This window comes from Sciurus vulgaris (genome assembly GCF_902686455.1).
Source record: "Sciurus vulgaris genome assembly, chromosome: 8".
Taxonomy (NCBI): Eukaryota; Metazoa; Chordata; class Mammalia; order Rodentia; family Sciuridae; genus Sciurus; species Sciurus vulgaris.
This window is the reverse complement of record NC_136468.1, coordinates 41924032-41938679: the sequence shown is the minus strand read 5'-3', so window position 1 is coordinate 41938679 and position 14648 is coordinate 41924032. Positions and strand designations below refer to the sequence as shown.

Sequence of the window (14648 nt, the reverse complement as noted above, 5' to 3'; positions counted from 1 at the left end):
CAGGGACAAAATATAAACTCCAAAGGCACACCCCCAGTGACATACCTCCTATAGGCACACCCTATCTTGCCAACAATTATCACGCAGTTAATCTATATCAGTGAATTAACCCACTGATTAGGTTAAGTTTTATCATAATCCAATCATTTCAACTCTGAAAATTCTTGCATTGTCTAACACAAGAACTTTTGAGGGACACCTTATATTTAAACCATGTCAGCTTGCTTTGTGAATGTGGAACTTTTTCACTGATTTAGCCTCCTTTTCTTACAGCAGCCATATCCTCCCTTGTATTCTGAAGATCTTGTATGGGAATTTTCTTCCCCACCTGTGGTGGTAGGAGTTCTTTAAAGATATTTGTGTTAAGTCATCTTTCTTTTGCTGTGACCAAAATACCTGATAAGAACAATTTAGAGGAGAAAAACTTTCTTTAATTTGGGCTTACAGTTTCAGAGGTATAGCCCATAGTTGACTGGTTCCATTGCTATGGGCTGGAAGGGAGGCAGAAAATCATGGCTGAAGGGTACAGTGGGAGAAAGCTGCTCAGCTCATGGGAGCAAGGGAAGAGGAAGAGCAGACATGCGAATGAACTGGGAGCCAGGGACAGTTTATAATCCCAGGGCATACCCCCAGTGAACTATTTCCTTCAGCCTATGGTTACCACCCTGTAGCCAATTCAGATTATTAATCCATCAAATAAATTAATTTACTGATGAGGTTACAGTTCTCATCAGTGACTAAAAGCCCCACTTCTAAACCTTCCTACATTGGGGGATAATGCTCAAAATGTGAGATTTTCATGTGTACCTGAAGATTCAGACCATATCTATGGGTAGTATGTCTTGGGATCAGGACTGCTTCTTATCTCTTCTTTAGGAGTAGAAGATGTTTTTTTCTTTCTTCTCTCCGCAGTGAGATTTTTCTGTGCATCGTGTGGCAGTGGGGTTAAAGCCTTTATAGTATTTATTAAGGGAGAAGGGTCTAGCTGAGGCTTTGTGTCTTTCCCAATATGGTGGCTGCTCCCTTTCTTCAGGCCTATACCAGTAGGCCTGCACTTTCTCTAATCTCCTCCTTTGCCTAAATGCTTTTCTTAAGTAGCTGATTGAGGTCTGTACTGGTTTTCTAAAACTGCTGTGACAGGTCACCATAAAATTTGTGGCTTCAAGTAGCACAAATTTTTTTCTCTTGCAATTCTGGAGGACAAAAGTCCAAAATCAGTTTCACTTGATCAGGATGTTAGAAGGGCTAGAGTGTTTTTTTTGCTTGTTTTGTTTTTGTTTTTTATCCTTATTGCCTTTGAAACTGGAAATTGATGTATTTCTAGTAGTTCTGTGGTCAAGGGAACTGTTTGTGCCTATGTATAAAATATTAGTGTTGGGGCTATAGTCTGAATTCACTTGGAATTCTGTTTTAGGATGCTGCCTAGTGTTTAGCCTTTACTACTGAGCATTTCCAAAGAGTTTTATATCTTTGTCAGAATGCTAACTCTCTAAGATATGTTGCTAATAAGAAGGTCTTCCTTAATAAAAGGATTTTCCTAGTAATGCAAAGTCCATATTGTTGCTCTTATTTTTGCTCAGTACTTGAATACATGCATCATTAACAGGTGCATGTAACCTTCAACTGGGATTAGAGCCCTCTGGTGCCACCCATCTTTCCTATAACGAGGATCAGGATTTTGCATTATTACTCCTCATCATTAACTTTTCTCAAATATGTTTTTATTCACTCATATCTCAAAGTTTTTGAATGCTTATAGGGACATGACAGTTCCATTTTATGAGAGAAATAGAATTGGATCCCATTTTCTATTTTATATGTAGATATTTCTTATAGTATGTAGCTTCTAACCTTGGGCAAAACTCAGCAGCCCTTTAATGTGTCCCGAAAGCTCTGTTTGTTTGCTGCAGTGCCTCAAAGGAGCAAATTATATGACAAATTTGAGAAGTGAACCTATATCTTAAGTATTGTTCAGTTATGTGAAGTTTTTCAACCATTTAAAATGAATATAATATGAACTTCCTGTAGGATAGCCACGGTGGTTAATAGGGAACTATTTAGGAGGTGAAGTCTCTTGAGTTTATCAATTTCAGCTGACATTTTTGTCCAGGGGTTTTCTGAAATACTGACTTGTCATCATACTACTGAAAAAATCTTCATCTTCACATTATTTCAGCCAATTCATTAGTTTTCATATTGGTACCTATTTATTTCACTGATGGTATTTACCCCAACAATAATAAACCTCAAACTTTTCCTTCTGTTTTATTGATATTACCACATCATGGCTATGGAGAATTATTATGACACCTAGAAGAGATGATAATATTTTAGCAATAAAAGTTAATGTTAGTAGATTCAAAGTGACTCTTAAAAGCAGCCTGGTATCTAATCTTTTAAAGGTATTTATAGCTGAATTTCTTGGATTTCTAAATTACTACTTAGAATTACCATTAGGCATAGTAGATTTATTATTTTTCCCAGTTAAATTTCTTAGCAACTTAGAAATTCAGGGCTAGGAAAAAAGTTGTAAAAAAAAAACAAAAAACCAAAAACAAAACTTAACCTAACTTTCGAAACTCTTCAGCAATATCCTAATATCTCATATTGTTCTTCAGCTATTGTTTTAATACTTTGCCTTACCAGGGATGCTAGACTAGGGAGAGCAAAATATGTATACTAAGTACAATACACTTCTCAGAATATTCATCTCTTCACATTCTCAAAGTTCATCATCTATACCCATTGTATCCAACTCACTGACTTGTTCAGTATCATTGCGTTGAATAAGAACATTTCTAAATCATAGCATGTTTGTCTCTTCCTCTGTTTCCGTGTGTCTTCTTCATTAGGGATCCCTGAGCTATCAGAGGACTCATGGGGTGAAAATGAACCCTTTAAGATTTAAATTTTAAAGGAATTTTGTGTACATGTGTAAGAGAGAGTATATGAAAATCTGTGTCTTAATTCCAATTGTTTACATAAACCTAAAATTATCGTTAAAGTCTGTTAGTTTAGAGATATCTAAAGGGCAGTGAGTACAAATTTTCATTTTTTAAAAGTTTTGTTCATTATAAAAATATATGTTCAAAAAATACAAAAATGTAAAAAGTAAGCTTAGATCACCTATAATCATATAGCACCTTAGTATATTTACCTTCATTCACAATTTGTAATGATTGTTTTGAAGTGATTTTAAAAAACTTTAGCCATTGGACATTAATTGAAGCTGACAATATTAGGATATTTGGGCAGCAAGTTTCCACCATAACATTTCCTAATATCTATTCTTTCCCTTTTCCTTTTTTTGGGGGGGTTTCCTTGAGACTTTTCTCAATGGCCAGACTCCATTCTCCGCTAGGTTACTCTGGTCTGCCTTAGCTGCTTCACTGTTGATCTTGCCATCTTTCTGTTTTTCACTGCTCCTTCTCCTCATGTTTATTGCTAGTGTGTCATTAAGTCTGTGGTTCTGCTGTATGGATTCCTCCAACCTCTCAATCTGTCTCTTGCCCAATTTAATAGCCAGAACTTGAACTCCAATCTGAGGAAAGTCCACCAGCATCTTCACTAGTATTCAGATCCTGTCCTCCCCTACCTGACTCCCCCTGTGTCCTGCTATTGTGTTCATTATGTCAAATCCATTATTCTTGAACTGTCTTTAATGTTAACAGCACATTTTTGTGCAACAGAGGCTTTACAGCACAGAACAATATTCAATTTAAAGTTATATGCTTTGTATCATTGTTCTTAAAAGTTACTTGGACATCCCTTCCACCAAGAGTGTTTCCTTTTTGCCATAGACTTGTTTTATAAAAAACAATGATAAGTGATTTAAGCTAAATATCTGCAAAATTGCAATGATGCTTCATTGTATATTATAAAACCATGATTCTAAAGGAGTTAGAAAACACCTGAATTTTGTGATTGAAACTTTTCTTTAAAGTGCTTTTTAAGGAATTATTCTATTAATAAAGATTGGGGAAGAGATATTTAATTTTCACAATACTCATATTTAGATAATCAAAGTAGACCAGCTGCCACTGACTTCTTCTTATCAAAATGGTGTTTTGATAAAACTTTGATATACACAGTGGAGTATTAGCCATAAAGAAGAATGACTGTATATTGCATTTTCTAGTAAATGGATGAGCTATCATGCAAAGTGAAATAAGTCAATCCCCAAAAGTCAAAGGTTGAATGTTCTTTCTGATATGTGAAAGCTAATCCAAAAGGTGGGGGTAAAAAATAGAAATAGAAGATCATTGGAATAGACCAAGGGGAATGAAGGGAAGGGAGGAGGAATGAGATAGGGAAAGACAGTAGAATGAATCTGACTTAACTTTCCTATGAACATATATGAATATACCACAGTGGATCTCACCATTATATACATCCACAAGACACTAATTAAAAAAAGAAACTATAAGTAAATAGCAGAAAGATCAGTAGAGTGGAGGGAAGGGAGCAGGATGAGGGAGAAGAGGAGGGAGGGAAAGGGGAAGACTTGGGGACAGTAGTAGAACAAATTATATTTGCTGCTTTTATAATTATGTCAAATCCTATTAAGCTAAATATCTTCAGTATATAAGTGTATAACTGAAAGGAACCAATAAAAATAAATAAAATGCTTATTTTGTATATTTTCCTTCTATCATTAAGTTGATTTGATGATTTTGTGACATGTGGAATGGCTAACCTGCCTCATATATGTACTCTTTACTATATAAGATTTTTTATTTTAAATTCTACTTTAAAACACTAAACCTTTAAGTAACTTTGTGTGATTCACAGATATTTTTGTCATATGCTATTAATATCTAAATTTAAAAATTTTCTTTATTTTTTTAAATAAATGCTGTTTAGACACATAATTTATATTTGAAGAACAGAAGCCTGAAGCTAATATACATTACATAGTGAAGTGTGGTATTTCTGGGTTATTCAGTTCTAGAGTAGTTAAACGTAAGTTTCAAGACATGTGGAATGAAATCTTTCTTGTTTCACTCATTTATTTTCATTAAGATTTATTTTTGAAAAATGTTTTTCCTATTTTCCATTGCAGTGTGTTAATATTGTTAGCTTATACAAAGCAAAGATTATTTCTTGCATACATTAGTGATTACATTAATCACTTGATAAGACCAAGACTCTTACCACAGTTCTGTTACTCACTAGATGAATGACCTTGAATTAAGTGACTTCTAAAGACGTCATCTTCCATAAAATTAAGGAATTTAACCTCATTTTTTCTCAAATTTTATAATGCAGAGATTCCAAAACAAACAATACACAGTTCTGAAAAGGATACTCAAGTGTGTTATCTCACCATTCATTAGATGCTTGAATTGTCTTCCTGGCATCCCTACTAAGCCACAAAGGGACAAACTTCTGCTGGAGGCAGAGGTGTAAGTCCCTTCCTTCTGGAGGCAGTTTTGTTCAAAAATTGGTGATTTCTTTTTCCAAGTAAGCTGACTTCTTTCCTTAAAAATTTCAACCCTTGGAGTCACACAAAGCAAGGATAACCCAACTTTTAGTATTAGAAGCCAACTATACGGTTTTCCTTTTTTTTTTTTTTTTAAAATTAAACATCTTGTTTTATCTGTTATTCTTCTAATAAGGTTTTGATTTATATTGGACTTATGAAATATGTAATATAATATTAATGGAATAAGAGATGAATAAGTTTGTAAATAAAATGGGATACAAATTTGGAGTTGATGATGGATTTTAGTATCTAGGGAATAATGTATAAAAATCTATTTTTTTTTTTTAACAATTGTAATTGAACCACAGAGAAATGTTATTTTTGGCCTGGGCATTATAATTCTAATATTAGATTATCACTAGGTCCTGGACTCTGTTGTCTAAATATATTATTTCATTTCATTCTTCTTAACAGTCCAATGAGTTATGCATATCTCCATTTTAGATATAAGGTAACTGAAGTACTAAGCAATATGGAGTAGAAATTGTTCCAATTACATGTTAAAATCACTTTACAAAAGTTGTTATATATTAAAATGCAATTTCTTTCCTTCCACAAAAGTACTACCATATTGTTTGACAAAGCTACTGGCCTTCACATTAGTTGTCAAGATTTATTGAGAGCTTCTTATTTTCAGTCACTATACTGGAGTGTTTCATATTTTGTATCATTTAATCTTTCCAACAACCCTGTAATGTTGCATATTAAAAAATATTCTGTAAGATAGTACTGACTTTATTTCTGTTTTATGGGTAAGGAAAATAACAAGAATTTTCACAGCTAGAGATAGAACTGCAAATGAAATCTAGGTTGTCTTGACTATAGAGCTCATTCGATAATTAGGCCTGCTAACTCATTACAACGCTACTTTGGCCCATTTGACTTTCTTAGGGCAAAAGTAGTAGATAATGTCCTTTTGGCCTGTAATTTCAGATACACAGGTGAAGAATTCATTGATAGTTATTGGTACATGCATGACTGAAGCCCTTTGAAAGTACTTAATTTTCTTTTTTCTACATTATTTTTTAAGAATGCTTACTAGGAATAAATACAAAGCCAGCTTCATTTTTTATTTAAAATACTACATCATCTTTTGTCCTGAGAAGATATGAGCCAAGACAAGTCACACTGCTTACCCTGACATTAAGAGAGATTTGGAATATTAATTGAAATTTAAGATGGAAGAGCATTAAAATAACTCTTTAGTTTTCTCAAACTTCAACTTGGATTTAATAGAGGTTTAAAGCAGATTTTCACGATCTCTAATGCCTCTATATTCAACTTTAAAAATACAATTTTTTTTTGCAATTTTCTGCTCCTCTCCATTATTTGTGCATGTAATTAAGAGTTAATTGCACTTCTTTTATTAACGATGTGGTTGCTTCCTCTTGCATTATGCTTTTCCAGTGGTGCTTAACCTGTAGAAAAGCACTTGCCAAAATACCAGCTTAAGAAAGTGCTCAAAGCATTTAGAGATTGCTTAGAGATTGAAGCAAAGAGAACAGTTAGCATGTATCACCTTACTATTCAAGAGAATCAGTTCTGTTATTTTTCATAAATTGATAAATACAGCATTTCTCTGAAAAGTGTGTTTCCACATTATATTCTTTTTTCTTGTACAGTTTTGTTTTCACTTTCTTTGGAGGTTATTCTGTTTAGTGTGGTAGCTCTCCTCAATAGTGCTTTATTTTTCTGTGTGCCACTTTTCACTTTCTTTTTCTCAGCAGAACTTAGAAGCATTCAACACATCTCTCTAATAGTTAAATATTTAAAAAAAAAAAAAGGAACTTTTTCTATGATTTGAATACTTGGCAATTTCCCCTCATCTACACAGATTTAAATATACGAAGGAAATGACAAATTCTTATATTTACTACAGTCAAAAAAAATGTTAATTCTTATCACTAAGCTCTTAAAATTTCTCATTTGAATATAAAGACACAAAGGTAGTTAATGATGGTAACCCAGTATTTCTAATAAAGTCTTAGAAAGGAAGGCAGTGTAGGCACAGGGGATAAAAATCATTTTGAAAATTTCTTCCCTAAGAATACTTGAGTATAACCAGCCCAGTAACATACTGATTTAGATGTTGCTAGTTTTCAGCACAGTTGCATGCTTTCTCAAGCATTGTTAAAATTGCCATATTTGGTGAAAAAAATAGCAAACTGCTATTTGTCAAAAAAACTTATTGATCAAAATGTTTCCCTTTATAAATACAAGCACTTCATCTTTTTACACTTTTTAATTTTAGTAAAACAGGTTTATTTTGATAATCAAAAGTAATAATAATACAAGAGGAGGCAACTCAGTGTTTCAAAAGATAAAAAAGTTCAGTCATAACCAATGAGAATTTATGCAAGATCATGGCATTTAGGTTTAGGTTATCTATATCTTTGGATCAGATCATATGTTATTTGAATCTACTGTGGTATTATTAGTATGTTTCTTAAGACGTAGTACAGCGCTGCTATGATCTTTAAATGTTAATGTTCTTTTCTTATCACTTTACTGTGTAGATACCCTTCATGAGACCCAACTCTGCCACAGCTCATCCTCGGAGGCAATCCCGGAAACCTCTTTTATAAGTGTGATTTTAAAAATGTGGATAAAACTCTCAATAGAGTACATAAAGTAAAGGAGAACAGCTATCTTGTCCTTTCCATAAGCTTATCACTGCAAAAAGTTGCCTTTGCTTGTCAGGTTTGAATAGTATGTAATTGATTGGTTTGTTACTTGGACTGACAAGGCAGTTAATTTGCTGTGTGGATTTTTTCTTCCTATCTTCTCTCTCTCTCTCTCTACCTTTCTTTTTCATTTTTTTTTTTTTGCACTAATCAGAAATATTTGATATGTGCATTGTTGAAAACTATTGGATAAATGTCTTGTCAGAATTGTCCTATTAAGTAAATGTCTTTCCCTCTTGCTTCTTTGGCAAATGATGATACACAGTGTTTGGACTCACTGAAGAGTTACAGAAGCCCATGGGACTTAAATGCATTATGTTCTCCCTGTTGTTGAACAATATTAACAAGCAAGAAAGACAATGCTTTCTATTAGTCTGCTAATCTGCTTCGTCCAACTTAATTCATATATTCATAATGTGAAATACTGCTGCATTGGGGAACAACTGAAGACTCTTATATTTAACATTATTTCTATTTATAATATTCAGCAAAAGTGAAAGACTTGTGAAGCATATGATGTTCTATTTTTGACTCATTAGTCCTAGTGTGAAAGTACTAATATTATTAGCATGAATTTTTACAATTTTAGATTTTAAGCTCATGAATAAAAAATGTCTGTTAGTCTGTAGGTTATTTTTAGAAATACCCAAATTTATTCAGTCCTTATTGTTTAATTTAATATGAACTTTCTGTGTTCAGTATAACTTAATATTTTTCAATCCTTAATATGACATTATGAAATAAGGAGGGAAATACAAAGCTTGTTGACTGTACAACCTGCCAGCTGAAAGATCTTCAACAACTATCTTTCCAAAGGTTTACAGAATTAAAATTTGATCTTCAACTTTTAATGATCGTTTTAAGCCAACGACAGAAATATGTTGAACATTCCACCACTCAATCTTGAACTGATTTAGAAGAGACTTTTTGCTGAAATTGAAATGCACATATACATGTAAATTGTGAACATGTCTCTTGGAATTTCTTGATTTATAAATGTGATTATGGACTTCTTTTCAGGTATAGTGGCAAATGAAAATAGTTTAAACTTTAGGAATAGAATAGGCAGTGTTATAGATATTCAAATGCAAGTATAAGTATAAAGTTGCTATATGCTAGTAATCTATAGTAATAGGAATCATATGATTAGATAAAATGTTTAATAGAAGCAAAACATGTATGAAATTACATATATACAGATTGTTATTGAAAAAATCTCATAACAATGAAGGAAAATATTAATCTTTTGGAAAACCCATAGGCTTTTTTTTTTTTTAAGAATAAGAAAAGACTATCACTACTTAAGTTTAAGAAAAAGTTGGTAATTATTACTATTGCTGACTTCCAGCTCATTTTAAGAAACATGAAAGATTACCATGTTCTGAATGAACTGTGCTAATATATTTTGCCCTCGCTGTCTTTTAATATATGGTGAGAAAATACTAATGATTATTTTGTTTATTTATTTGCTTGTTTTTTGAGAAATCATTAGGTGTTGTGGTTTTGGTGTTGCTGTTAATCAAAATTCTTTTCACTTTAGTTTTAATTAAAATACTCTGAAATTGTCATTCTTCATCTTGCAATTTTCAATAGTAGATATTCTCTTCTGTGTTTGGTGCTAACCCTAAGAATCTTTGTCATGTTACAAATATAAACTGCATAATTTATAAGATGATAGGTTGTATGAAAGATTAGAAGAACTTTTGAAGGTAATGGAATGAAGCATTTTCTCATAATAATCTCCTAAATACTCATATATCTGTAGTACAAAATTCACCCCTGTCTGTAATTGGTTCAGTTGTAGTTCAAAGAAAAATTTAGTGTGTACTGAGGGTTAATGGTTAATCTTTCACAAATATGTGTAAGAGAAAATGAGAAATCAGTTAAATGACATTTACTTGCCACAGAATAGGGAAAGAAGGAAACACTAAAATATTGGGAAGGAAACTAAATGTTCTGAAACACAAAAATGACTTAGTAGTAAATAGTAGTGCTTTTCAGATTTTATTATCATGTGTCAGTATCAGGAAGGATTTGTTAGAACTCATTTGGCTCCTCTTTTCTCCTCTTGCCCTCCTGTCTCCACCTGCTCTTTTCTCTGTCTCCCTGGAGTTTCTGATTCAGTAGGTCTGGAATTAGGCCTGAAAATTTGCATTTGTGACAATTTCCCAGGTGATGGTGATTTTAGCTTGTTAGGAACATCACTTTGACACCCAGTCATACTTTTTAAAAATCATGTTGTGCTCAACACTGATTAATTGTGGCTTTAATGTCCTTCAAAGTTCCCTTAGTTTTGTAAAACTATTTATTTCTAGATTAAAGGGTTTGTAGTAGTTTCAATTACAACACATAAAATGCAATTTCCTTTATAAGTTCAGATAAATGTTTATTTTACACTGGAGACACCACTGTTTTATACACATGGAATCAAGGAACATTTTTTCACAATTACTAATTATTTTGTTAAAAAAAAAAAAGACAGCTTGAAATTAGGGTTATGTTTAAGCACAAAAACAAAATTTAGCCTTAGCCTTCCACTATAAGTTCAAAGAAATTATATTTATTCTTCATTTATATATCATTGTCATTTGTGTGTTTATTGAATACTTATCTGATTTTATACTTATGATGTTAAGAAGATTATTGACCAATAAACATTACCTTCATTATTCCAGATCCCTGTTTTTATATCCTATTACTTAATAAAACCATTCTTTAAATATTTAAAGTTCCTTCTGTGATAAAATTCACCAGCGTTTTTTTACTTGATTCACAACATGAGACTATTTCATGAGTATTTCACCAAAATCTACTCAAGAAATTCTGAAGGTCTTTGTAGTAGAGTGGAATATTTATATTCTTCAAAAGACTTTTAAATTTTCTGATACTGTTTTTGCCAATTGAAACTTAAGAGACAACTTAGAATTACATGTTATATGGAGGCAGAATTTTTTTCTGGATCAGCACTTTGTAAATTTATATAACATTAAGGATTGTGATCTGAGATGGGTATTTTGTGCAAATAATTCCTTGTAAAAATGTAGGTCTCTTTCTCTTAGTGCTCACTCTAAGGTTTTCTCTTAGGCCTGCCAATAAGATTCACTGCTGTTCAGGTACATAAGATTTAATGAAATTGGGTGCTCATGCTGGGCTTTGTAAATAAAGTGAGATTGACCCCTAGCCATTATCTAATTTATCTGATTTACATTGTAAAATCAGGATCTACACTATTGATTAGAGCATAATTAGTTAATTATAAACAGGAAAATACAAAGTTATGTGGAGCTTTAACACAGCAGGTTGTACTGCTGAAAATTTTCCAAGGGCATGAGCAGATGGAGATCAGATTATTAAAGAACAAAACAGACGTGTTTCAGGTATGGAAATGTATACTCATTCCCTCATGCTGTGAAGAAATACTTGACCTTATTTTGTATTTTTATATCAATTATTATTTCATGTTTTATTTTTTCATTTCATTTTTAATCTTGTAACCTGCACATGTAACTGACTGAATTGATACCATTATTTAGCTATTAAATAAAGATTTTGATTTGGATAATTTTCCAAAAATTATTTCAATTAATTTACTTTTATGCGTAGAGAATATTTCCTTTACATTTCTTACTACCCATTCATTCATTATTGTCTGTGATAGAAGTCTGTAGGTCAATTTTTCCACATTAGTTTGATATTTGTGAAATATTGAAAAGACGTTTCTAATTATTTTATATAATTATAAAATTAGGTGATTTGCACTAAAATAGTAACATAAGGAATAAAATACTGTATTTATTGATATTACATGTTATTCTGATATTGTTATTCTAGAAAGGAAAATTTTGTGCAAGTCTATATTGTTTTAAAAGTGATTTAATGGGCCACAATCCATTTTTTTCTCCATCTATTAAGATGTGTTGTAGAAATAATTGGCCACTGTTCAATGAAGAAATCCATCACTACTGGTTAATAGATTTGTGTGTTTGAGGTGCTAAAGAGGTTTTAAGTAATGCTAATATCCAAGACTAATGTTTAAAATTTTTTCTTTATGAATTTTTACATAGAAATGATGAAAAAAATCAGAAAAATCCAGCCCATCAATTCTCTTGATATTTTTTTTTTTTAAGGGAACAGGTGTAATAGTGTCTATTTTCAGCATCAGTTGTTTTCTTTAGCCTTATATAGACTAAACAAAATGTTCCATTGATGTGAAAAAATAGCTGATTATCAAGAGAAGCTTGCTTATAAGAAATGTGCATCTCTTTAAGTCCATACTATGAATTTTGCTTCTTCTTGAAATTTAGCTTATTATGTGGCTATAAATTATTTGCATAGAAGGTGTACTTGTTTTAGTTTTTGAAAAGTAATTACTTAGTTTATTCCCCTAATGAACATACCAAATGGAAATAAAGGGAGTTAAAACCTTTTGAAGACTGTTAGCCTGTCTCCTAGGCAAGGAAAGAAGTAAATCAGTTCTTTCTTTTTATTTGCATATTGTCCGTAGTCAATGAACCCAATTAATTACTTGTGTGGATCATATATAGCACATATGAAGATAAATTGCTTTCTTCCTCTTCTTTGTCTAGGGTGCTATCGTAATCATATGCTAAGTAAGTATTTTAAATACATAGAACTATGTTTATTTGGTCACTGCATTTTGTTGAATCATTGTGTAAAAGATCATATGAAGCTGCTGTATGAATCTAATATTAGGAAATTGTCTTTAGTAAAAATCAAATTAAAAATTCAGTTTTATTTTGTCTTATAAATGGAATTCATTTTATTACACTTACATTTTTAATTTAGAATGCCCCATAGCGTTAATGTACACAAGATGCACTAGAAACTTTAAAAATGGTTCAAGTGTCCATTTCCATCTTATTTAGAAAACTCAGGGGTTTTTTTTGTAGGTTAGTTTTATATTCTCTTTTAGTATTTCAAGACATTGCCTTCCTATTTCATAATGTGCTCTTATTATATTTTTATCATCTTTTTTATCATCTAGACATTTGTGTTATTTAATAAAGTCTTTTGTGCTCTATCACTATGTTTTTGTGGGTCAATTAATCCTTTTGCAAACTTTTTAAAAACATTTTGTTCACTTTATTTTGATAAATACATGCTATAGTATATGTTACAATTTATGTTTTCAAATATATTTTAGAAATAGAGATAGAGACCATAAGTAAAATTGATCATTAACTACTTTATCTCTGTTACAGCTTTTAGGTAGCAGATGATTACAGATTCATATATAAGAATTCTGTTAATGTTTTTAAACTGACCTAATTTGCAACATAGCCAGAATTTGTTGGCTAACAAGATTTTTTAGAGTGGTGTATGTGTGTGTGAAGTAAACCCTGCACTATTTTGATCATCTGCATTGTTCTTTAGTTTCTAGGACTCTTAATGATATCTCTTATATTCATCTTGGTATATTAACTAACAAATTCTGCTAGAGTTCACTTCTGTAATTCAGAATATTGTTACCAGCCCTTAAAGCTATGGATTTTTTTTTTCAATTTAATATTCTAGGGTATAGAAACAGTTAAATTTTTCCTGCCTTGAAATAATTTTAGAAATCTCTACAAAGAGCTTATATTTTATAGCTATTTATCAACAAAGCAATTGACTTAAGATTGGGTTATTTCCTCCCCCTTCCCCCCTTTTTTTGGATTTTGGGTGTTACTAAGAATATTAACTACTCTTTTTTACTGTTCAGTCTTGGAGTTTCAGTTTTTATTTGCTGGTGAGTAAGCTAGAATTTTAGAGCATTTCCCTATCACCCCTAATTCTCCAGATGTATGAAAATACATTAGGGTTCCACTTATCAACTAAGTCATTCTGAAAGGTATTCTAATAAAGAATCAGTCGGTAAGGATTAGGTCATTTCTAGATAGCATATACTTCAGTTTACCCTCTGACAGAACTAGCATATAGAACTTTTTTTCCCTTTTTATTCGTTCTTGAGTTGATTTTACAAGTAATTGAAGCCAGCGGCAGATTGGAGCCATATAAATGTTCTTAATTTTTTAAGTGGAAATTCCTAGCAATGCCAACAGAAATCACCTTTGTACATGAAGGAGACAATGAATCATAATTCTCTGTTACATTCACTGTGTTTTTGCCTTGAGTTATGCACTAGAAATGACTTGTAAATTGATAGTTTTAAAGCAAATATACAGTAATTAGATTTTAATTTGATGTGAAGTAGGACAGTATTACTTCTGTAACTCTCCATTTTACAAGAACTAGGATTCTTATCAGTCAGTCTGAACTATATGGAACATTGCCCACCAACATGAATTTAAGGAAAAAGGACTACAGTTAATAACTAAAATTGAATGTGTGTGCTTAATTCAGTAGAGGTTTTCATTTTCATATCTTGTTACTGTCATTTCCATAGTCTTAATAGTTTTAGTATTCTGGTTCCCATATCTACACGTTTGTATCGGAAAAATTATGCTTAGACAAATACA

General features: G+C 31.7%; 1 protein-coding gene across 4 annotated transcripts in view; it reads left to right on the top strand.

Moving 5' to 3' along the window:
- PHF14 (PHD finger protein 14) overlaps positions 1-14648 on the top strand; it is a 198157-nt gene that overhangs the window by 129282 nt on the left and 54227 nt on the right. The window contains exon 17 of one of the 4 annotated variants that reach the window (XM_079152053.1): positions 8002-13210. The exons of the other annotated variants lie outside the window; for them this stretch is intronic. Within the exon in view, the coding sequence (XP_079008179.1) occupies positions 8002-8014 (13 nt within the window). The 3' untranslated portion in view covers positions 8015-13210. Of the gene's footprint in view, positions 1-8001; positions 13211-14648 lie in introns of those variants that run through there. 4 annotated transcript variants of the gene reach the window in all.